The 24,963-nt window shown below is 38.9% G+C and overlaps 1 protein-coding gene across 1 annotated transcript in view; it reads right to left on the bottom strand.

Moving 5' to 3' along the window:
- LOC124101634 (contactin-associated protein-like 3) overlaps positions 1 to 24,963 on the bottom strand; it is a 209,584-nt gene that overhangs the window by 67,531 nt on the left and 117,090 nt on the right. Inside the window, exons 4-9 of the mRNA XM_058583459.1 lie at positions 24,415 to 24,562; positions 18,594 to 18,797; positions 17,718 to 17,902; positions 16,699 to 16,842; positions 12,571 to 12,832; positions 6,320 to 6,463 (exon numbers count right to left, since the gene is read on the bottom strand). Coding sequence (XP_058439442.1) covers positions 6,320 to 6,463; positions 12,571 to 12,832; positions 16,699 to 16,842; positions 17,718 to 17,902; positions 18,594 to 18,797; positions 24,415 to 24,562 — 1,087 coding nt within the window. The remainder of the gene's footprint in view (positions 1 to 6,319; positions 6,464 to 12,570; positions 12,833 to 16,698; positions 16,843 to 17,717; positions 17,903 to 18,593; positions 18,798 to 24,414; positions 24,563 to 24,963) is intronic.

Raw genomic sequence — 24,963 nt, 5'->3', positions numbered from 1 at the left:
TAAAAATAAACACTATTATGACATAAATAAAAGTAACAAGCATGTATTACATTAGCACATATATATTTATAGAAATGTGCTCTTGAATGCCTGGGCATTATTATAACTCACAGGCAGAATGTTAAACTGTAAGTGGTGATACAATATTCATTGTCTGACAAATAATAATAATCTCCTGTAGTTAATTTTATTTGTTATTATAAAGAGTTTGGATGGCATTTTCCCTCCTACCTGTCAGAGCTTCATAAACTCTTACTTTTGAAATGATAGTTCTTGGCTTTATTGACTATTTGCCCCTTAGGGTTGTTATAAAATCTATCACATGAAGCAACATCCTAAAGCAACTTTGGTCAGATGTGCACTCCTCAGAATGGGAGGGAAGAGAGCAAGCAGAGCTTCACAGGTGGACAGTGTCCTGCACTCGCTCACAGGATGGTCCATGTTGGAACAATGGGATGCATGATGTGTGGGCTTGCCGTCAATTTTAAAGATGAATTTTCCTTTAATATTGCACTCTCTCCATCAAAACAACTCTAGGAAGAAAGTGGCAAGATGTGAAGCTGTCCTGATGCCATCAGCAGCTGGAGCACTGATTGGCAAGTACATCTTACTATTGGCAATTTGAATGACATGAGGACCTTCCATGTGAACATCCCAAAGATGAAGATTTATCACACCTTCCTTAGCCTCCCTTCTCTGAGCTCCCTCTCCAAGGCTGTGATGTTTTTTAGCTGCACTCAAAGAGCCGGCAGATATTCTGCTTAGGAAAGGTTGCCATGTTCCTTGATTTAGTAAAATGTTTCCCTTGTTATTCCTTAGCAATAAAGGAAAGTTGCAATCACTGGTAAAGTTAAACTATTAGTCACTTTGGACAAAACATGCTTTTCATTTATCAGGTGCAAGAAATACCTAAGATATTCTAGAGAAGCCAAGGCTCTGGGGAACATATGTACCATGTACCATGCAATAAAACAGGCGAAAAAAATAAGTACTCACGATCATTTATCATTGTGACTGTCCTATGGAGCAGCGTGATGAAGTGAAGCTCCATAAAGGGTGGCCTGTTTAAAATTGTCCCCACACATGACCCTTTAATGAAGCTTATCTGGTAGACATGCATTTCAGTTCATAATTCCCAATCTCTTTTCATCATCCCCATTAAAAACAAAGTAAGCCAGCATGGTGACTGTAGTTAATCATACTGTATTGTTTACTGGGAGCTTGATGAGAACAGATTTTAAGTGTCTTTAGTCCTCCTCCCACACACAAATGGTAACTGTGAGTGGTGGGATGGATGTGTTAATAAATTTGACAGTGGTAATCCATATACGATGTTCGTCTATGTTATGTATACCTTATACACACACACACACACACACACACACATATATACATATATATATGTATATATATATATATATATATATATATATATATATACACACACACACATATGCATATATATATATATATAATTTTTGCTAACTAAATATTTTTAAAAAGAAATTTAAAAAATCAAGGGGCTCCTGGCAGAGTGGCAGCAGCAGGGGGCTAAGGCCTGACCTCTGGTGGCCAGCTGCACAGTAGTGTGCTGGGGTCCAGGAGGAAGTAGCCAGTAGCTCTAGCCTTGCAGGTGGATCACCCAATGCTCTATCTCCACATGGTGTCTCTCTGGGTGTTCTCCCTCTGTGTTTCTCTGTGTTCTCATTTCCCTTTTTTATTTTGGCTCCAGGGATGGAACCCAGGGGCACTTAACCACTGAACTATGTCCCCAGCCCTTTTTATCTTTTATTTTGAGACAGGGTCTCACTAAGTTGCTGAGGACCTCACTAAATCTCTGAGGCTGGCCTCAAACATGCAATCCTACTGCCTCAACCTCCCAAATTGCTGGACTATAGATGTGCACCACCCTGCCTGGCTATACCCCCTGCTTTTTAAAAGTAAGGACACCTGTCGTATTAGATTGGAGGTCATTTTAATGACCTCATTTGTTTAAATTTAAGTTTTTAAAAATCAATTGTACTTTTTGTTGTTATGTAGATTTGTTTATATCTATGAACTTCAATATGACATTTCAATTCATGTATACACTGGGTAATGAAGGATCAACTCAGGATAAATAGCATGTCCATCACCATAAATTTTTATCATTTCTTCCAGGTGAGTACATTTAAAATCTCTTCTCTCTTTTGAGATATGCAATGCACTCCTGTTGACTATTCTCATCCTTCCCCCAGGCTCCAGTAACCATTATTCTACTCTCAACTTCTATGAGATCCACTGTTTTAGATTCACAAGAAAGTGAGATCATGCAGCATTTGTCTTTCTGTGCCTTGCTTATTTAAAATAATGTGCTCCAGGTTCATCCATGTCATAGGAAATACCAGATTTCACGATTTTTTGCACCTGAGCACTATTCCATTGTGTTTATATACCATTTTTAAAAAATCATTTATCTGCTGATGGACAACTGGGTGCATTCCATATCCTGGCTGTTGGGAACAGTGGTGTGACACCCTTGTGAGTGCAGGTGTCTTTCTGACACACAGATGGCATTTCCTTTGGCTATAAGCCCAGGAGCAGGATTGCTGGGTCATAGGTAGCTTGGATTCTAGTCTCTTGAGGAATGGCCACACTGTCTTCCCTACTGGCTGTGCTAATTTACATTCCCACCAACAGAGCATAACTTGCTCCACCCTCACCAGGGAAGACCTATTTCCAGATACTGTCATAATCTGAGCTCCCTGTGAATCTGAGGGAGGGACAAGCCAACCCATCTCATTGCCTCTGAAGAAAATAGGATTTTACCTGTGCACATGCCCACTTGGGTTGTGGTTGCTGCGTATCTATTTCAAACAGTTATTGACACTTCCTATATGTTTGGATCAAAGGTGACTTTGGTCCTGGGTCAGCCTCACCATTTCTAACACTTTATCTGCTCTATGGCTCATGCTCACGTTGTTATGTTAGCTCTGAGACCACCCATAATCTAAACAAAACAGAACAAAACCATTGTTCTGACATTTTAACTTTCTGTTGAAAGGATGAGGAGTTGTAGGGATGAGATCCAGTTTCCTTACTGGTCAGCAGGGGCCTCTTGATCCTTCTGGCTGTCTGTTTTCCTAGTCACATTGCTGGATCCATCTTCTAAACCAGCAACAGCACAGACGTCTATTTCTAATCTGCCTGAATCCTCTGTCACACCTCCCTTGGGCTTCTCTGCCACCAACCAGCATCAAATCCCCAAGTGCTCTTAAGATTCCATTGAGCCTGCCTGGATAATTCAGGATAATGTGCCCATGTCAAGGTCTGTAACCTCAATTACATCTGCAAAGTCTTTTCAACCATGTAACACGTTCATGGCTTCCAGGGATAAGGGCAGCTCTGGGGGGAGCTCTGCCCACCCAAAATGTTCACACATTCCTTCATGAAATCCTGTTGGCTTTCATGTATTTGTCTATTGAGACACATGAAATACTTTCTGAAGGACATGGGAACACGTATGAACACGCATTCCCAGAGAGTGCCACGGCTCACATTTCCTATTGTCTGTTCAGCGGGTTCTCTCTGGACCTTTTCCATCTGGGCTAACCGTTGTGCAAACAAAGCCACTTGGATCACAATTCCGTCATCTGCTCTCATTATACAGATTTTTGTCTTCATCTTCACAGAATATCCCGAACAGTTTATTGTTCATCTGCATTTGGTTGGAAATTTTTTTTATTAGAGATAATTATTTGACAATATCACATCTTTTGAGAGCAGACGTAAGGGGTATCTTGTAACTCATATTTGGAAATCCTGAATTTAGCATCATCCTCAACATGCAAAACTCCTCAGATGGCCAGCAATCTTGGACCACCATTCCTAAAGCTAACTGAGCATGGTCCCAAAGGTTGGCATGTGTAGCGGCATTTTCTATTTATTTATTTAGAGGACTCCTTATATTATCATCCATTCAAGATCAGTCAAGATGCTAATTCCTTGATGTCTTGAAACTGAAACTCCTTTTGTTTACCCAGAGAAGTGGAGCATCTAACTATAGATACAGGTGTACAACTGTTAAGAGGTAAATTGAGGAAAAGTAAAATGTGAAGTGTTTTATTTGAGCTAAGAACAATTCTCAAGTGAGGCAGCTATAAAAGGGAGTTGATTCTGCCATGAGGGTGGAATGGGAAGGCTTTGTTCTCAAACATGGAAGTGAGCATCTGCTTTCTGTATACACAAACACACACACACACACACACCGATTGTTTGGTTATACAACTGCCCATTTGGTATACCATGCTGGAAAATCCCTGTGTACGTAAGTTAGTTGGTGGCTTCTGATCTATTAACATCAGTTTTGAATTTTTGAAAGACAGGCATTTTCAAGAAATAAACCAAGATAAATTTTACCTTATGTTTGCAAATCAAACACGGTTAAGGTCACTTATGAAGCCTAACTAGCTTTGTTTGCTCAGGGATTTTTTTAGGTCATTTCAATTTACTGTAACAGTATAAATATACACTCTGTGGCACAAAACAGCTTAGTGAAGTCTTTGAATATATGTGGTTATTTGTTTGAAAATGTACATGTTCATTGTGAAATACACACGCACACACACACACACACATATCAGAAGGCAATTGTGGAATGTATGCAAAAGAGTTTTTCTACTAGGTCTATATTCCTGAGTATATACGATTCTTCATTTTGTAGGAAAGGAGGGATGGGTGATGGGTGGGGGATAGCTCAGTGGTAGGATGCTCACCTAATATGCACAAGCCTTGGGGTTTGATCCCCAGGACCTCAAAATTAAAAAGGGAAAGAAAAAGAAAGCGGGGTGATGTAGTTCTGTGGAGCACTCCAATAACACATGGTTGCATTAGTTAAGTGGCCCTGAGTGTTGGGGTATCCACCAACTGTATGGTGAGAAGTGCGTCCACATTCCCCTGGAATCTCCTCCTGGGTTGAAAGCTCTCTTACTCCAGAATGAGTTTCCTTTCCCATAGGTAGTTTTCTTTCCCATAGTTTTTTTTCCCCATAGCTGGTGTCACTGTGGCACGGTGACAGTCCTGCCATGCACAGGTATCTGTGCTCCTTTGTGTGGTTTCCTCACCTGTTTCTCTTCACTTGGCTTTCCGGGTATACAAGCCTAATCTGGAAGGCACATCTCGTCTCACGGAAGCATCTAGGATCCACGACATTGCTTTTAGGGTTTCTTTTAATAAAAAAAAAAAAGAAGCAAAATTTCCTTCCTAATAATAGATCCGTGCTGTCCATCGGGTGCCTTAATCAGTTCAGATGGCGACACTGAACACCACCAACTGAGTGCTACTTAATGTCCCACAGTTCTGGAGAGGGGCAAGTCCAAGATGAGGGCCATGGGAGACGTGGTGTGCAGAGGGCCTGCTTTCTGGTTCACAGGTGGCCACCCTCCTGTTGGGCTAGAGAAGTTTCTGGGTCCTTTTATGAGGGATCCCAATCCCATTCTTGAGGTTCCACCCTTATGACTTAATTATCCTCCCAAAGTTAAGATTTTACCATATGGATTTAGGGAGCATATAAATATCTGGCCCTTTGCACCAATGTAGCACCAATTGCACTATGGCTACATTTAGTATACTTGTGTCCTATTTATTCATTTGATGTTCAAAAAATTCTTTACAGTATATTTTATACTTCCTATTACTCCCTTCCTATTAAAAAATATCTATTTATCCATCTATAAACTGAGCAGTATAAAATGATTAAATAATATGAGTTGAAGTATATGTATCATAAGATTTTAAGTAAGCCAATGACTTTGGACAATATGATTTATTTGATTTTTTAATATATTTTTTTTAGTTGTAGTTGGACACGTACAGTACCTTTATTTTATTTATTTATTTTTATGTGGTGCTGAGGATAGAAACCAGGGCCTCGCACATGCTAGCCGAGAGCTCTACCACTGAGCCACACCCCAGCCTGATTTATTTGATTTTTAAAAGCTGTTAGAAGTCTAAAATCATCTGTTGTAGAGAATTTGCTTATGACATTTGCCGTCTGAAAAAATTCCACTTGTTTCCAGTTTACTGTGTGTAGCTAGCATGTATTTTCTTTTAACATTATGTGAAATTATGAGGTCATTGAAACAGTAAGTAAAGTTACTGGAGGGATTGATTTTTCCATCAGTAATATTAATAAATTAAACTTTTTAGATATGTTATAGAAGGAGAGAGATCATTTCTTAATATGAAGTGATTTAAATTGACAAGAGACCCTGGATGCAGGCAGGGCAGTAAAGATAAACATGGTTCCACTGTTCCCTGTAGTTGACCTGTCTACACTTACCTCCAAAATAATAGGTGTTGCTGGAACCCGTCAGCCCCGTCACCAGCGGTTGGAGAGCCATGTCACTATCCACCACCACACTCAGGTGGTTCCAGTTGGCAGACAGGGACACAGAATGCCACTGCCCGTCATTGAGCCCAGCACCTGGAGGGAAGGTCGGTGAAAGGCAACGATGAATTATGAACTTTGTAAACACTTGAAAACAATTTTTCAGACCACTGAATCAGTCCAGTGAGAGCAGTATTTACATGTTGATATATCACGGGGAAAAGGAAAAATTAGCTACCTTTCTTTAATGAAAGGATTTCATTTATTTTGACCAGAGCAAACAGGTTAAAAATATTACTCCTTCTAACGAGTCACTTAATAAATTCTGATAATATGCTTAAAGTAGCACCTTGAATTTAATGATCAGACATACATGCCCAAAGCCTTTACCCATAGGATTCAAAATGAAGTTTATAAGGTTCAGTCTTCAAAGGGAATATTTACTTGCTTCACTAAATCTAATAAAAATAAATATTCTCAAAGAATCAGGAGATAGTTGTTCAAATTAAGTCAATAATAATTGTAGCCAGGTGTGGTGGGTGGCACATGCCTATAATCCCAGTGACTCAGGAGGCTGAGGCAGGAGAATCACAAGTTCAAGACCAGTTTTAGCAACCTAGCAAGGCCGTAAGCAACTTAGTGAGACCCTGTCTCAAAATTTAAAAAAAATAAATAAAAATAAAAGAATTGGGGATGTGGCTCAGTGGTGGTTTGATGGCCCTAAATTTAATCCCTGGTACAAAAAAAAAAAAAAAGAAGAAGGAGAAAAACTGTAAAAGTCTTGAATGGGAGAAAAGGTCATTAAGCACCCACTATAGTGCATCCATCAAGGTCAACTCTGCTTTCACTGTTTGAGGGACTTCAGACTAGTTGAGCGAAACTGGTGGTAATGCAAAACGATTTTTGTCCACAGAAATGCAAATTATTGTGCCTGTGAGATACAATAATTAGTTATTGATGATGTTGTATCTGTTTGTAAACTCATTTTGTCATGCCTTGTCAACCAGTATGCATGGTACTTGAAACTCTCCTTTGAACTGATTGGTTCATCTTACTGGTTTCCTTGTAACTAATAAGCTAAATAAAATATTTTTAAAATTTATTTTTATTTTTAGTTGTCAATGGACCTTTTATTTTACTTATTTATATGTAGTGCTGAGAATCGAACCCAGTGTCTCACACATGCTAGGGAAGCACTCAACCACTGAGCCACAACCCCAGCTAAAATCTTTAACATATGTCCCTGTGTTCTCTGAATGAGAGCATTACAATTACAGATATCATTGTACCTTCTTTTATTTAATATTTGATTTAAAATGCTTAGGAAGTAACTAGAGGCAGACCTTACATGTAAGTACACTATTTTTATATATTTATATTCATATCCATATTATTATATCATATTATTTTGAAATAATATGATAGCATGATAAATTCTTTGATGACAACTTTAAGCACTAAGCATTTATAACTACTACAGGTAGACTATTATTTTCCTTCATTAAGTAATATGTCAAAGATACGTTCCAATAAATGGATTAAAAGTGTAAAATTAGCCTGTTATGTGAACACTTCATTGGTGTTTCAAAATTAGGCAAAAATCTTAAGGAGTCAAATCTATTAACCTCTAGGTTATTGGGAATTTTTTAAATACATTTAACATTTTAGATGATGATCTTAGGAATCCTGCTAATTATTAAAATTGTTCTTGCTCAATTTATTTCCTTGCCACACATACTTTTAAAAAAAAGTTAATATATTATTAGCAAAATGTAGTGTGGCTCTTATATTTTAACGATTAACATTAATATTTCAGTTTTCCCTTTTAACCTTCAGTGATATGTGAAGCAGAAACAGAAATACTAAGAGTAATAAGGAAAAACTGCACTTTGAAACGCACCAGCTGACTAATGTCCTCAATGTAAACACAGGCCCTGTCTAAACACAATCTCTGGACTCCTTTGATACTGTGCATCTCTGTGCCTTTACCTTCTTTGAGTTCTTTTGCTACTGTTAAAACCGTAGAAAAGTCAAATTAAGTGAAAGATGGTTGTCCCCAGACATGCAAATAAATTTGGTGGAAACCCAACTGACCTCCTTCCTCCTCCCACCCAGTCCCACCCCAGGAAACAGACTAGTTTTATATTATATGTAAATTCATTGTCACTTTCTGCTTACATTATCTGTCATCCTCTGAATTATCCTTTGGATTTGTTGTAACATCTGGTTCCCTCACTAACTAATGAGTTAAATAAAAATCCTTGACATGTTCTTTTTATAACTATGTAAAATCCTGATAGTGCCCTCTCTAAAAATATCTTTGACAAATGAAAGTAAACTTGGTATAGTTTTTTTAAGTTTATCTTTTATCCTGCAAATAATTTCTTTTTTACTGTTAGGTTATAATTGGCCTTTGACCATAATTTATATCCAAGGAAATCATTCACAGTATTTATGAACATTTTAATGAGAAATCTTAAATTAATGAAGCAAGATTCTACAACAGAGATGCTTTTTTAAACATGTTTGCATGTGAAGGCGATCTCTTGTCAACAACTAAATTGGAAGCACAATGTCACTCTGGCAAATCCATCAGCTAAAGCGGTGGGTGTGTGGGTGTGATGTAAGGACTTTGTATTTAATTCTTGTTAGGGTGCAAACTGGAACTGGAGAAAACGCTTGCTCAGCACTTTGCCACATCTAGGAAACATGCAACACGTTAGCAATAATGTCTAACTACTGAAGGAAAAAATCTGAACAGATTTTGAAATGGACCAAAGAGGTGGCTGGGAATATTTTCAATGAAAGAATTAAGCTGATTTTATAATTCTCCATCTTTGACTAGGTATTTTACAACCGTGTAGGGACAGAAACTGACTTGTGGAGAACAGAGAGCAATGCATGTGAGACCTATTCAGAGACACACACGCAGTTCAGGGAAGGAACACAGGGCTTTGCTGTCCTTTGGACACTGACCAGTTTTGCTAGATTTGCTCTTATTTGCAATTTCATTTCAGGATTCCTTTTTCTGACTATAAATGTGAAGCATTTGGAGTTCTTTTTTGAACTGGCTTTCCTGGTGTAAAACACAAATCACTGGCCACAGTGGCACACGCCTGTAATCCAGATGGCTGGGGAGGCTGAGGCAGGAGGATCGCAAGTTCAAAGCCAGCCTCAGCAACATACAAACAAAAACTTCCTTAATGCCAAAGACTTTCACTCATGCTCCCTTTTCTTAGAACATTTCCTTTAGAAAACTTGTAAATTCTTCCTCTGCCTCTTTGATGTGTATGTAGATTTAGAAAAAAAAAATACTTAGTTTTAAAATAACTTTAGAAATCTTATAAAAAAAACTTATAAAAATTTGATTTAGATTCTTTGTAGTTTGACAACCTAGGGACATTTTTTTTTCTTGGGGTCCTGGAGACATTTCTTTGACATGTAGATTTGTAGATGTCTGTGTGGGGGTTTAACGAAGGTGCTGGTCCCACCTTGAGACTTACCTGCTTGTCAAAGAGGGAAGGGCTGTAGTTTTCTTCTGGATAAAACAAGGAGCCTTTACAGAGGTCTCCCCAGCTACCAGAGGAATTTAGTATGGGCTATTGTAGCAAAAGGCCCTGTTGGGTCCTCTTACTTAAAGAGGAGTTATCTTTTCTTGGTAGGAAATTCTTTATTAGAGCATATTAATTATACAGAGTAGTGGGCCTCACATTCTCCCATGAAGGTGACATGTTTTGGACATTCCCACACACCATCACCTCTCCTCCCACATCCTGTTCCTCTTCACTGATAGTTCCCTTCTACTTTTACGTGGTCTTGTTTCTTGGATTTTTCTTTTTTTTTTTTTTTCCTGCATTGGGTATTGAACCCAGAGGAGCTTAACCACTGAGCCACATCCCAAGCCCTTTTTATTTTTTTTATTGTTGGACAGGGTTTCCCTAGGTTGCTGAGACTGGCCTCAAACTTGTGATCTTCCTGCCTCAGCCTCCTGAGCAGCTGTGATAATAGGCATGTGCCACTGAGCCTGGCTTATTTATTAGATTTTTTTTTAACCTTGAGGACTTATGTGTAATGGGTGACATCTGGTTGGCTGCAGAGATGGATGAAATTTCTTTCTGTTTTTTATCGCCTTGTTAGCAATCACTGAGATGCGCATCAAAGACTCGTTTAATACTTATTCAATAATAAGACCATTTCATTCTTTTCTCTCTTTGTGAAGAAGATTCACTAAACTGGCAGGTGATCTCATTTTTATTTCCTCAGAATTGGTTCTGTTACTAGTGAATGAGTTGATCTTTGACATATATTTATTTTGTATATTTTGGGGGAAAAATTTCACACTTTTTTTCCAGGGGGGAATGCTATTTGTGAGGAAACAGAAAGTAGGTTTGCATTTTCAAAAGGTGAAGAATACATATTCAATCTGAATACCTCTGTTTTATCCTCAGTCATTTTTCTGGGATCAGAGGAGGGTAGATACAGATTCTAATATCTGGACTTGCTGGATCATTCCAGAAGTATCTGCCCAACAAAAACAGGTCCTGGGAGGGAGATGGGAAAAAGGGGGGCCCAATGGGGGGGGGATAACCATTATGCTAATAAAACCAGATTTCCTTCCTATTGTTCTCCCTTCTTTGAAAGACTAAGGTTTCCACTTCACAAGGGGAAAATAGTGAGGCTTAGGAGCATCTGTGATTTTTGAATTGCTGAGATTCTTCCTTGAACACAGGGTGTCTTGAAAATGGGTCAGCCTTCAGCAAAAGGGTAAGGACTCCTGGTATTTGCTGGCATCTTTCAGGACAAGGCAACAGTTATCAATTTGTCTGGTAGGCGAGTCAGCCATGAGCCGGTGGGTAGGGGAAGGACAACAGAGGGCAGTAAGAAACAGGGAAGACCTCAGACATCACTAAGAAAAATCCATGAGTCCCCAAACTGAGGCCACAGGGAGCCTGACTGGGCAGGCAGCCTTCTACAAAATGGCAGGGCTGGGGGGACAAACTGTCCAACCTTCGCCAACCCATACATAATTATGATCCCTTCAGGGAACTCTCGCTTGAAGTCAGGGGGAACTTTCATCAAAGCAGACAAGCTCCAGAGAGATGGGCCTTCTCCAAACATGGTTAATTATAATCCCTTAATGGAACTCCCAGTTCCAGACCATGCCACCACCATCTCTTGTAACCAGGTGGCCAGGACCCTCCCTGGTCACTAAAACCATGTTAAGACCACCCCTTGTGACCTGGTCATCAAGACCCTCACATAATTAACCACGTCAGGGGGTCCAAGAGAATAGAACAAGGACAAAGAAACTCAAACCCCTTAGAATCCTCAATTCTGTAAGGCCACTCCCTTCTCTTCAGAGACCGTCTGAGCCATTCAGTGTCTATGCTGTACGCTTCTCTCTTATTCTCACTTTCCCAAATGAACTCCTGCATGTGACTCGTCTGAGATCCTTCCTGAGATTGCAAGAACCCAGAGCTCAAAATCTCCACGGCTACTTCTGTGGATCTCCTCCTTTGCTGCAAGTTACCTACTGTGTAGAGAATACCTCTCCCCATAGCAGAAGAGGACAGCAGGCAGAGGGAGGAGGAGAGATGGAGAAGGGAGGAAAGTAACGGAAAAGTGAACATCTCTGTGTGGTATCTGCTTCACTAGGTCCCCCCCCCCAGCATTTCTACTGGATGGAGGCTGGGCACATGTTTATCAGGAAATGGAGCTTAAGTATACGACATATTTTTCTGATATATCAGAAGTAGATCTGCAGAAAAGTGCACTCCTTCCTTCCTTCCTTCCTTCCTTCCTTCCTTCCTTCCTTCCTTCCTTTTTTTCTTTTTCTTATTTGGTACTGGGGATTGAACCCAGGGGCTCTTAACCACTGAGCCATATCCCCAGCCCTTTTTATATTTTATTTAGAGACAGGGCCTCACTAAGTTGCTGAGACTGGCTTTGAACTTGCAATCCTCCTGCCTCAGCCTCTGGAGCTGCTGGGTTCTCATTTCTTATATATAATCATTTTGGGTCCAAGGATCACTACAGTGATGGCTACATGTCCCCCATATAAACAGTCTGGAAGATCCTCAAGGAAAATGGCCATCCTGTTCCTCCAAATAGGAGCATTAGGTGTCTTGTGACCTCAGGTATGGACTTAGTACACAATGATTCACCCTCTGGTGGGTTGTAAGGTTTATGTGAACATGCATTACCTGCTGTGACGTTCCTCAATGACTGTCCTGGCTGGAAGAGGCTCAGTTTGAGTTTTCCATCCTTAAGAAAGAGGAGAAAACTTCCCGCACCATGCCACAGTTCACCAAACAGCAAACGTCCTGCTTTGTTCCATGTACGAAACTGGAATGTGACAGATACTTTGTCCTCCCCAGAGTTGCCTGGCAGAGCCAGATAACTCCTAGAGCTCAGAAAAGTGACAGGGATGGTCTGTGGTTGTGGACATGAGAAGGACACATTTCCCTATAAATAAAACAAAAGGTCATGTTAGAGCTTCACGGTGCTTCTGTCTAATGAAAGATAGACTTTGCACAGATTTACAAGGGCTTTTATTTTTCAATCCAGAATGATATTAATCTACTTGATAAAGCTTGAATCTATTATATTTGTCTGATTTTCCAATGTAAGTATTATCATAATTGGGAAAACCTATCCTGATGACTTTGTATGAGTGTGTGTGTGTGTGTGTGTGTGTGTGTGTGTATGAATCTCCTCTATTCTACTTCTCAGCATTAGCAAAGGAATAGTGGTATCATCTAATTCAATAGGAGTTATTCTATTTCCGCCATTTTCCAGTCCTCTAACAGATGACAATGACCAGGACATTTCCATACTCTGACTGTTCTCCTGAACAACATTTGATCTTTCCTAAATAACATTCCTCAAAATGTGCTTTGTACCAAGTTCATTATTTTACTGATTTTCCCATTAATTAATGAGTCAATTACATTTTTGACATAAGGTTTTTCAACAATTACATGGTTCATATTTGTTTAGCTTTTGGAAAATTATACTTTGACAGTATTCCAAAATTTTTTTTCCAGCTCAGGCAGTTGTTACATAAAAAGTTTGCTTATAGTGTGTTTAGCATGAAGACATTAATTTTTATACTCAATCATGTCTCTGTTTTCTTGGGTAGCTTTTGAGTTTCCAGTTTGTTAGGAAAGTTTCATGCCCCCCACCAGGTTCTATGCATAATCACGCAGATTTTCTTCCAAGAATTGCTATCATTGTTGTTAGTTTCTCATCTTCCTGAAATTTACATATTTTGGTATATTCAAAATAGTGATCCAGGTTTACTTTCTGCCTTATGGACACTGGTCTTTTCCAGAAGAATTTATGAGATAGTTCCTCCATTTTCCACTGGGCTGAACCCTACAACTTGTTACTAACTTACAAGTAGACTGGGATCTTTCTGATGTTTTTGCTTTGTTCTACCAACTTGCCTAACCCTACCCAACACCATATTGATTCTTATGGGCTTTGGGCATGTTTTAATATCTGGCAAGTAAGGCACCATCTTTATGTTGTTCTTTATGTTTGTTTTTGTTTTTTATTTCAGGTGGTGGAAGGAAGGAACAGTGGTTATTTATTTACATGTATGAATTTCAGTTGCAGAGAAAAAGCAATTTTATTCTATTTGGAATTTTCTTTGAATAATTTTTATTAATATACTGTATATGATTTCGGGAGGGGGAAGCATTACTAAAGTAACATAGACAATCTAGGTTAGTAGTTCTCAAGCCTTGTTGAACCAGATGTTAAAAATCCACAACTGAACCAATTAATTCCCAGTCTCCTGGAGTGGATTGAGGTGAGAGCATCTTTTAGATCTCCTCTGGTGCCTCCAAGCTAAAGCCAGGTTTTAGAATTACTGATCCAAGGATTAAAGTCACTTTTAAGACTGAATCATATTTCTAAAAATTCTGTCTTAACGTACTTCAGAAACTAAAATAATTCAGCTTTCATTTTAAAATAATCTTCAATGTACATTAAAACTATATATATATATATATATATATATATATATATATATATATATATATATATAAATCAGAACATCCATTCTTGGCTTTTTAAAAAAATTCTACTGAATGTGATAAATTTTATTGTAAAAAAAATTTGCTATAATGAATTAAATATAAAAAGATGAACAGTAATAGACACTAACCCATAGTATAAATCTAATCATCAGACTATTATTAATTTTTTAAATTTTTTCATCAGCTGCAAATGGTAGGGATCCAGTCTGACCTGGCCACAGCCATCTTGAGTCATAACAATCATGGTCCCAGAGAAAGCAGGCCAGTTTTGTTCTGCACAGTTTTATAGCAAACTACAAATAGATAAGACCATCAGAGTGGTAGGTGGAGCTTTAGAAGCTGACCCTGGTGCAGGAATGAGCTCAGTTCTTTGGCATTAGCTTAAGAGAAGCCAGGAACATTCTGGCTTACATGAAGTCATTTTTGTCCTAATCCATACATATGCCCCTCCTTCTGACCCAAATTGTGGGGATGCATTGGTTTTGCTGCCACCCAGGATGGAGCTTCTGTCCATAAGACCCCCCAATAAACAGCACTCTGTGCAGTCCTGACTGTCTGCCTCTCCCTCTTTAGCTTATCGGGGCTGGGTTGTTCCAAACACTTGTCCTCATTGTTTAGGTGGTAGTTGCTTGCACCCATCCAGAAGTGAAGCTTCCTGCCACAGATCAGATGAGTGATGAGTAGGTGAATGAGTCAATTCTGACAATTGAATTTTCCAAATTACATATATATATATATATATATATATATATATATATATATATTCCTTTTAAATGTTGAAGCAACAGATTTTCTATTTTTATAAAGAACACCTGACATTGAAATAACTCTCAAAATGGAATTCTTAGATCTACCATTTTTTATTCCCATGCACAGTTTGGAAGGAATCTTCTTTTCACTTGTTTCCATGTCAAACTGATACATTTCACCATCTTCAACCAATGCAATTAATTAGTTAATAGTTTTCTTTAGAAGGATATTTAGGACCCCATAGGTGTCAGGGTTATTGTGGTTCTCCTGATTGGTTATAATCAGATGATAATTATGCCAAGAAATCCATCCATGATCCAGTGTAATATGAAATTTGCATGGCAAACAATGTCTGAGTCCCTCCAATAGTGTGGCTCCTTGTGACTCATTCTTAACTCATTCCTATTCACCTCAATGACAGTACATAGGGCAGCAGCCCCAAAAATGTCAGGGCGGGGATGAAGGACTCTTCTTTACACCAGGGATTGGCAAACACGAGATGGCTTGAAGTTCCAGAGGTGTTAGCTAGGTGTCTTGGTGTGGAGGCCCATTGTCCAGACACATCTTTGCATTAGATTGGTTTCTGAGAATGCACCTCTGGCAAAGCTGGTGTCAGTAACTGAGAGTCTCCCTTCTCCTTCCTGTCCCAGAAATATTCCGTGTCTCAGTTTCTCCAAGGACGGGGATTCAGGTAAAAGACTGTTCTTCCTTTATCTTTCACCTTGTCAAAGGTACCTGGATCCTTCTTATCAGTGTTCCCTTCGTGTTTCGCTTTTCGAGCACCTTGATGTTTTCTTAGCCACCATTTATGTTTCCTTGGCATGGTTCACAGTAGGCTTCTAACTCTTCCTCCTCCTCCTCCTTCTCCTCTTTTTTTCCCCTTCAGCTCCTTGGAAGATTCATGGGTCTCATGGCTATTTTTCCCCCTTTCTACCTGCAAACCCAAGTGAAGTATTCATTTTGTGGCCTGTTGAGCCAGAACCAAAGGTATTGTCAGATTTTGGTCCTAAATCCCATAAGCCAACTCCTTGAAGCCCATAAGAGGAAAGAAAACACTTTTTAAAACAATATCAGTAAGTAGTCCCGTGATGTGCTTCTGACACTTGTTGAACTGAACATGAACTTGCCCTGTAACCCAAAACTTAGGTATTTTTAATTTTAAACATGGAAATAAGTTTACTGATTTGGAAGCATTTCAAGTTATCTAGGGATAGCTCATTGGAGAATTTCATTGCAAAATAATTAGTCCCCTGAGAATAATAATACCCAAAATATTTGAGACATACAATGTCTGATCTCCATGCAAAAATAAGAAGTTACTTTACTTCATATTAACATGAAATAAGCATGCCCCGCAAGGCACATTTACTTTTTAGCTTTTTAATACATAATAAAAAACTTATATCACATGACACTGTTTAAATAATAAGAGTTGATTTTATGAATGTTATATGAAATGAACACCCAAAAGAAATATTTTAAGGGCACAAAACACTAAGAATTCATTTTCCTTCCCTTTCCTTTTAAGCTTCTTACCATAACAAGGACCTGTGGTTTGTTTTTCTTGGCTAATTCAACAATATCCACTCCATTATAATAAAGATTTTCTATACATCCATGAAAGTTTGTATGTGAGATTTCCAGGGACCCTGCAGATGTCGGGATTCCTCCAAAGCTGATCTTAGAAAGAAAAATGACATGAATAACATTGTTTAGTGATGTTTTGATTATCTCTTTAAAACAGTGATGGTTAACAGGTACAGCAATGGTGGTCACAAATCCATCTGCATCTGCTTATATTTCCACATTTGTTCATTTCAAATGAGGCCCCCTCTATTCTAAGTGGCACTTCTTGATGGTTTTATTTCCGGTACCAGACTTTGTGCATTAACTTAAAGAAAGCGGCAGGCAAACTTTCTCTATGAAAGGCCATGTTGTGAATATTTTTTGCTCTGCGGGTCACTTGGTCCCTTCTGCACCACTCCATAGTGTAGTTTTAGCACCAAAGCAGCCACAGACAACACATTTTGGAAATGGACATGTGTTCCAATGAAACTTTTTAAAACGACAAAATGGCTTCTTTAAAATAAGACCAGATTCGGGCCCATAAAGTGCCAACCTCTACACTGGGTCCTATCTTTTGTTATTACACAGTTAAGGTAATAAAACCATGGATGATCTGGTATAGACCAGGGTCTCTGTAGATATTATGTGCCAAAACCATGGGTATCAGACACTCATCACAGCTTTCCTGGTTTGCTCTGATTCTTCATGTGCTCAAAAGTAGCTCAAAACTGTCCTTGAAGAACAGGCAGAATAGATGTCATTGAAAAGTTAGATACATACGGGCGATGTATTGCAAAAGATGTTATGTCCTCAAAGAAGTTAAGAAACTGTTTATAGGGCTGGGGTTGTGGCTCCGTGGTTGAGCGCGTGCCTCACGTATGGGTTTGATCCTCAGCACCACATAAAAATAAACAAATAACATAAAGGCATTCTATCCATCTACAACCACAAATGTTTTTTTTTTTTTTAATCATGCAATTTATGATAACCTCAAAGTTAAGATCCAGGTAACTGGATTCTCCTCTTGCATGGAAATGACGAGTGTGCTTGTCCAACGTGAAGTTGACATGAGTGCTGAGGACCTCGATGAGGACGGAGTGCCAGTGCTGGTCATCCAGCAGGCTGCCCAGGGTGAGGTTCACGTGGGCACCAGCAGGCTGCAGGTTGGCATTGCCTGAAAGGAGAAAGCACAACAGGCTGAGGTGGTTCTGTTAAAAACCATGGATTCCCTTTGCTGCATCAGCACTACAACTTAGGTCCACCCTTCCATCCCACGTAGCTATCATCCAATTTTCTCTTCATCTGAAAACAATAATATTTTGACATCTTTTGTGATTTCTTTTGTATTCATTTTTACACTTTGTTGAAATTGCTTTTTTTCAGTGATTTGTTTTTTATTACTTTTCATGACATCCTCATTTACCTTGCAAGTATTTTCTTTGCTAGAACATCACTCTCGGCACCAGCTCATAATTTCACAACAGCCTATTCTTATCTGTATGATTATGTATAATGACGATATGTGATATATTATATGTATAATGCATTTATAATGGCCTTCTTACACAGTTGTCAAAGTAGGTGCTGTTTGCGTAAATCCTACTGGAGATGTGTACAGGCTGGATGCATTTGCTAGCAATGTCCCTCAGTTCTCATTCGCACTTTCCCATGACAATTCCACTTTGCACTCATTATCCCAGGGTAACTATCAGTAATGTGTCCCTGAACTTTCAAAGGTGTTTGGCTTCACTGATAAATCATATGGTCTCTTTCCTTAACTGTGAAAATTAAGTACCAATGGATGTATTTCAAACTAGCCAGATTGTTATTTTAATCACTGGCATGAAAGTACAAATGCCTTTTACCTGAATTAAGAGAAAAGACAAGTTTTCCTTTAATTAATTGCAGAGATACGTGATTTCCATGTTGTCCTTCTCTGTGGAGTAGAATCCCATTGTTCTGCATGGTTTTAAATTTCAAAGAAATAACATCTCTTATCGGTCTCATGGGCTTTTTATCCAATCTGAATAGCAGGGCTCCTAGTCCATCAAAATAAACCACCTGAGATCCTAGGAAAGAGGATAAGACAAAGTAATTCTAACTGTAATACATCGTACATTGCACCTGGAAATGGATAGGCCAATACACCTCAATATACACAAACACACAGGTTACATTTCTAGTTGCTCATTGTTGGAAACACTGATAACTATGTATTCTTGATTGGTGTCACAAGTTGATTTACCTAATACTCATTGGTAGGCTTTTTCATTTTCCAAATTTATCATTGAAAAACACATTTATTAATATATTCTCACTGACTTCTGTCTTTATACTGGTTTATTTCTTCTCATTCTATTTGATTTTTAAAAATCAGGAAATATGTTGTATTTCTACTAAATGAGTTGTCTGTTTTAAGATCGTTCTTCTGTTAAGAATCAGTGTCACTCAATTTAAATGATTTATTCATTCCCAGTAACTTTGACTTCTCTTGATTCTTATACATGTACACACATTAGTGAAGATTTTGTTTGTTTATAAAACACACACACACACACACACACACACAGCTGGTTCTGTTTCTCTGGAGGACCTTAACTAATAAAGGCATACATTTTTTATTTCGATGCTTTGTTGAGAGAGCATGACTTCAATAACACTATTTTGGGCCTTCCGGAGAAGCCTGTCAGAACTACAATTCTGCCGTTTCTTCTGAGCTTTCTAACAGGGCCTTACAATTTCAACTATAAAGGTCATGATCATTCACTTCATCAAAAAACAAGTGTGTCTTATCTATAATACAAAAGAACATCTGTCAAAATCAACTGAAGATGGAACAACAGACAAAAAAAAATTAACATTACCCAGAAAAATCTCTTGTGTTTTTTTTAAATTAAAAGGAAGAAAAAGAAAGCAGTTATCTTCAAAAAAATATATGTATCTAATAAACGGAGGTGCACAAAACATGTGAAGCCATCAGAAGCCAACCAGCCCAATCATTCAAGCTGAGATAGATTGTTTATCGTATTTAATTTCACAAAAATATTTCTGCTAGTCTTTTATGTGGTTATCCCTTTTCTTTAGGTTATGCAAAAATATATAAAAAATTGTGCCTCAAAAAATCATCCATTTTGTGCAGCTAATATTTGAAAGTTTACAAGTCTGATTTTCTCACACGGGGTTAAGGTATGTAAGAGAAATTATTGTATTAAGTGCTACTTTATACTACATTATACTACATTCTGTGCAAAATATATGTAAACCAATTATTCCTTGTTATAGAACTAATTTTATGTGCACAATTAAAAGCAAAACTGTCAAATCCAAATGAAGCCATGTACAGTTAGGAGTTGGCAATTAACTAAGGAAAGCTTTGGAAAGACAGCAAAGACTTCACATTTTGCTGTTCCCATCACCTCTGCTGTGACTGTGTCTTTATGTGTTGCTCAAAGATAACACTAATATTTGGGATTTTATATTTTGCAGTTGTTTAACACAGTGTTCTGCTCCTGAAGAGGTCTTGCCTGGGTGATTTAGATCTAGTTTTGAGTTTTGCTTTTCCTCATTTTCACTGTGACTACTCTAGACCACAGTAGGATTGATTTTCTAAGAAACACGAAGGAGATTTCCTGAAACGTTTTTCTCAGGCAAATGGTAGAGCGTAAGTGTTAGAAGACTTGTTTCAAGACCAGTTTCAAGGTCTAGTCCATTAGGTAATGCCTTGTCTTTCTGTCAAACGTGACTACGCTGCTTCAATCTAGAAATTTAACCACATGCTTTTAACTCAGTATGGGGACTTTTAAATGAAATAAGTTAATACAATAAAAAAAAATCCAAGTTAAAAAATAGTCAACTCTGACTTGTGAAGTCAATACATGAAAAAAAATGAAACTAAATAAAAGCTCATGTTTGGGATAGAGAACATTTAGCTCAAAAATTAAGCAGCAATTTTAATTTTTGAAAATTGGGTGCTGGTGAGGGAGATCTCCACAAGGTCTCTCTCAGGAGTGATCTGCCCATCAGAGAAGCAAGCCTTTCAGGACTTGGTGCTTACAGGTAGTCTAAAAGTCAACCTTTTCCCCATCTGCTGCTGAGAGCCACGGCCGAGTCTGTATGGCCCCTGGCATTTTGCCAACAGTATTGATTGACAGGCGAGGCATTACTATCCGCCTCTGCCGCAACTTTTGAGTTCTCGCACTATTTTGGAGTTCTCGTGGGGATTGCCGGGGATTCCCCGGGAGTTCCCATTGGTTGGGGAAGTGCAGGAGGAGGGATTTCCGGGAGAGATATTTCCGGCTGGGGGTTCCTGGACTAGCCCCATGGAGTTTGGGAGGATTCCCCGGGAGCTGTGTGAAGTGTTTTCCTGCAGTTCAAAAATTAAGTTTGTTCCTGCTTCAGTGGCTAGTGATTTGTGCCCAGCCAGACTGCGGCAATCTGCCATATTTTTAGAAATTTAAGACTCTTGTAAGAGCAAGTAAATATTTTATAGCCCTATCAATACAAGTAAACCTCTATAATATATATTTGAATAAAAACATTAAAATAATAAAAATTCAGTATCATATTTATTATAAACTTTCATAATAACCTTAAGAGAAAAATTTATTGGTACAAAATTCAATTATATGAATAGGAAATGCAGAGGGATACTGGAAAATCAGAAATCCAAACTTCTTCAAATTTTTCTGCCATCCAAAATGAATGGCGACAACTTAGTTCTTGGCTTAAAACAGGAAGTGCTTGTCTAATTTGATATGAACTTGGTTTATAATTATTCAACTTACCAATTGAGATTATAGTTTTGATTACTGGATTTCTGTGGTTATTAACAACACAGATACACCACCATTAGACAGAGCTATATTTTCCAGTATGGAGGTTAATTTGTCTTATATATTAAGACTCTGTTCTAGTCCCATTACCAGCTCTTTTCTTTCCCTTTTTGGGACATTTCATAATACAGCATACTAGTTCAGAGGAAGGACAAAGGAGTTAAAGCATGAATCTTAGTTCCATCCTACACAGGTTACACACCTTCTCTGAGCTCAGTTTCCTCATCTGTGACATGAGACTGAAAACAGGCCTCCCTCACAAGACTGTTGTGAGAATCCGATGCGTTAACATCTGTGGAGTTTCACAACAGTGCTTAGCACACAGAAGGCCCACAGTGGATAAGTGCTTATGATTTCTAGAGCTCTGGGCAGAGGAAAAAAAAAGGTGGAAATTAGTTTTCAACAGCACACAGAGGACTTACAGGAAAGCCAGCAGCTTAAAATGATAACGAATTTCATTTTTGAAGGATGCAAGAAATCTTCAACTTTCAAGTCCCATGGTTGGATCCCACCCGGCAAGGAGAGAGATATTTACAACGATCCTACACCTAAGCTGCCTCCTTCTCTGCCAGCCAGCCTCTTTCTGAGCCTGACTCATTTCAATCGCTGGTGACCTAAATCTTACTGGGAAGTATGTCTATCTATTCATTTTAGAGGCGAGAGAGAGTGTAGAAATGACACTTGAAGATGATTGGTACAATTACATCATCACTGCGTTTCCCAGAAAGGAATATTGGAAAAGAGCCAAAGATTGATGCATTCAGAGGCTCTCAAAGATTAATTCCCGTAAGACTAAGAACTTACTGTCACAGACAGTATTCACCTGTCTGGGAGGAATTTGGTAAAATCTATGTCTCCATTCAGATAGCTCAACGTGTGGAGCAGCCCTTGTCTAGCACATGTGGGTGTCTGGGTCCAATCCCTAGAATCTGGAAAAGTGGCAGAGATAGAGAAACTGCACATGCTAATCAGAATCCATGAAAATTTATAGTGATAGTGAGCATTTTGCTATAAATAGAGTGTAACTGGGAAAAGACACTGCCTTAAAGCAACGTCATATCCCATAATAAAGTTCTTGAATCAAAACAGGGCAGTGGACATACAAATGAAAATACTAAAACGTACCACCCTTATTAACATAAAGTGTCAACAGCATAAACAAAATCAATACATCTGAAAAATAATTCCTCTAAGACAAAAAGGACATGGTAGAGATTCACCTTCTGGGGGACATATTTTGAATTTCTCAGTAGTGGTGAGATCTTATCCATCTGCATCTTGTTTCCCCAGTCACTCTTACCCAACAGCTCAAGTCTACAGAAGTGAACTATGCCGAGAGATTCCACAAGATCTGCATGGCGCACTGTGCTTCTTGGGACTGGTCACGGAGCTTTGATCTTTCCAATATTACTCTGAGGAGCTGGAGTAGCATCTCCTCATGAAGGAACATCAAGCTAATGGCAAATCCCCATCAAAGAGCGTGTTCTGCTTTGAAGTCAGTAAACCTGAAGTTGTTTCAGAGTGATGGGAGGACAAGCTAATTTCAGAGCATCAAAGAGAAATTCCAAGTATCAGACACTGTAGCCATTGCAACAGTGAACTCAGCTGGGTTCAAGAGAATACAGTGATGAAAGAAAATGACCAATGGGAGGGGAAGAAAAGAAAGTCGGATGGCAAAACAACACCATTATACTTAATGTCCCATAGAAATGTAAACATTAGATTACAGAGTTAGGAAATTAATTGGCTTGCACAGGGGTTGAGTCACAGAATGTGAATAATAGCATTCATGACTTTAAATACTTCATGGGTGGTAGATTATTATTATGTTTTAGAAAATTAACATTCTGCAAGGTCAAAGCCGGGATTAGCAAAGAAGGGAGGCGGGTGTTTGTGTGCAAATGGTGTCACACGGGGGTCCAACCTGACCAAACCTGAGATGCCAAAGATATTTCCATCCAGTCTATTCTTTGCATGTTCTCCAGGTCTACACAGGAATTATTTTTATTATTGTCCCATTCTGACAATAATCTATGATGATATAAAGAAACAGAACAAGTATATCCTGGATTATCCAATAACGGCTAGATGATAAACTCCTGCCACACAATTCCATGGTTTGCTTTTCACGTCTGTGTTATACTCACATTACCTCCGTTCTTTTTACTTTGGTCTTGCACATGCTAGACAAGCGCTCTGCCCTTAAACTGCATTCCCAACCCTTTTAATTTTCTATTTTGAGACAGGCTGACCTTGAACCTGTGACCTTCCTGCATCAGCTCCCAAGGAGCTAGAATTACAGGCGAGTCTTTTGACTTTGATTATAGTTAATAGATGAGAAAAAGAGGCTGACATAATGCATATACATGTATCCCCACCAAGGAAGAAAAAGTGAAGCCTCAGTGCGCTGTACAGAGGTTTCCCAGGGACGTCAACAGAGAGAGGCAGAGTCAGAACTGAGACACCACTGAGCAGGCGCTGTGCCTAAGAAACCAGAGCCCCCCCCATCCCCCCTGCATTCCTATACTGAGTGTCCACATCAGAAGAACAGCATCATCTGCTCCTGGTTTGAACTTTATTCACTTAATTAAATGGCTATTACATTGTAAGTACTCTGTTAAACTCTGGAAATCTAAATATTAATACATCTTGATTAAGGTCCACCTCTAAATTCAACTATAAAAAGTAAAAACTAAAGTCCACTCTGACATGGGAAGATTGACACAAGATTTAAAAAAAAAATCAGTTTGGCTGCACAGTTATTTAAAAATCAGAAGTCAAGTTCAGTTGGCAGTTTGGCTTTTGCGGCATCTCATGCAGGTGTGGATTTCTTCCAGTAACCAAGGCTACTTACTGTATGCACACCCATACACCTCGACCCGCATCCCAATCCTGCCCTTGGGGTTCCAGGCTAAAGGCAGGAAGCGCAGGAACCTGGCTTCGAAGGGGGGCTGGAGCCGGTAGTGCACCACGCTGTCCGCATTTGTGTTTCCTGAAAATCCCTGCGAGAAATCAGAGAAAGATCCAGGTCAGGGCAGAGTACCACATTCCCTTGGCCTCCGCTCCATGGATGGCACAGCAAGTGCGCTCTGTTGCTGTGGAAAAGCCTTCTTTCAAGAATATCTGCTAATGTTCAGCCCAGATGTGACACCCTCTCCTGGGTCTCTCCATCAGTCACCATTGTCCAAGTTTTCTTTATTTACAGGACAGTGGGAATTTCATCAGCACCTTTAACATGTCCATAAACACAGTAACTTCCATCAGATTTGCTTTTCTGAATTTTTTATCTCCTCCTCTAATATCCAGGAAATAAAGATGCTCCCATCAACCACATCACCCAGGGTGATAAAACACCTGGGTGATGAACATCCAATACTACAGAAGAACCCTAAAATGGGACTTG

The sequence above is a fragment of the Marmota monax genome, unplaced genomic scaffold (assembly GCF_021218885.2).
Source record: "Marmota monax isolate L192 unplaced genomic scaffold, Marmota_monax_Labrador192_F-V1.1 WCK01_AAM20220418_F8-fsc00231, whole genome shotgun sequence".
Classification (NCBI taxonomy): domain Eukaryota; kingdom Metazoa; phylum Chordata; class Mammalia; order Rodentia; family Sciuridae; genus Marmota; species Marmota monax.
The sequence above is the reverse complement of the archived record's forward strand: the minus strand, read 5'-3'. Positions and strand labels throughout refer to the sequence as shown.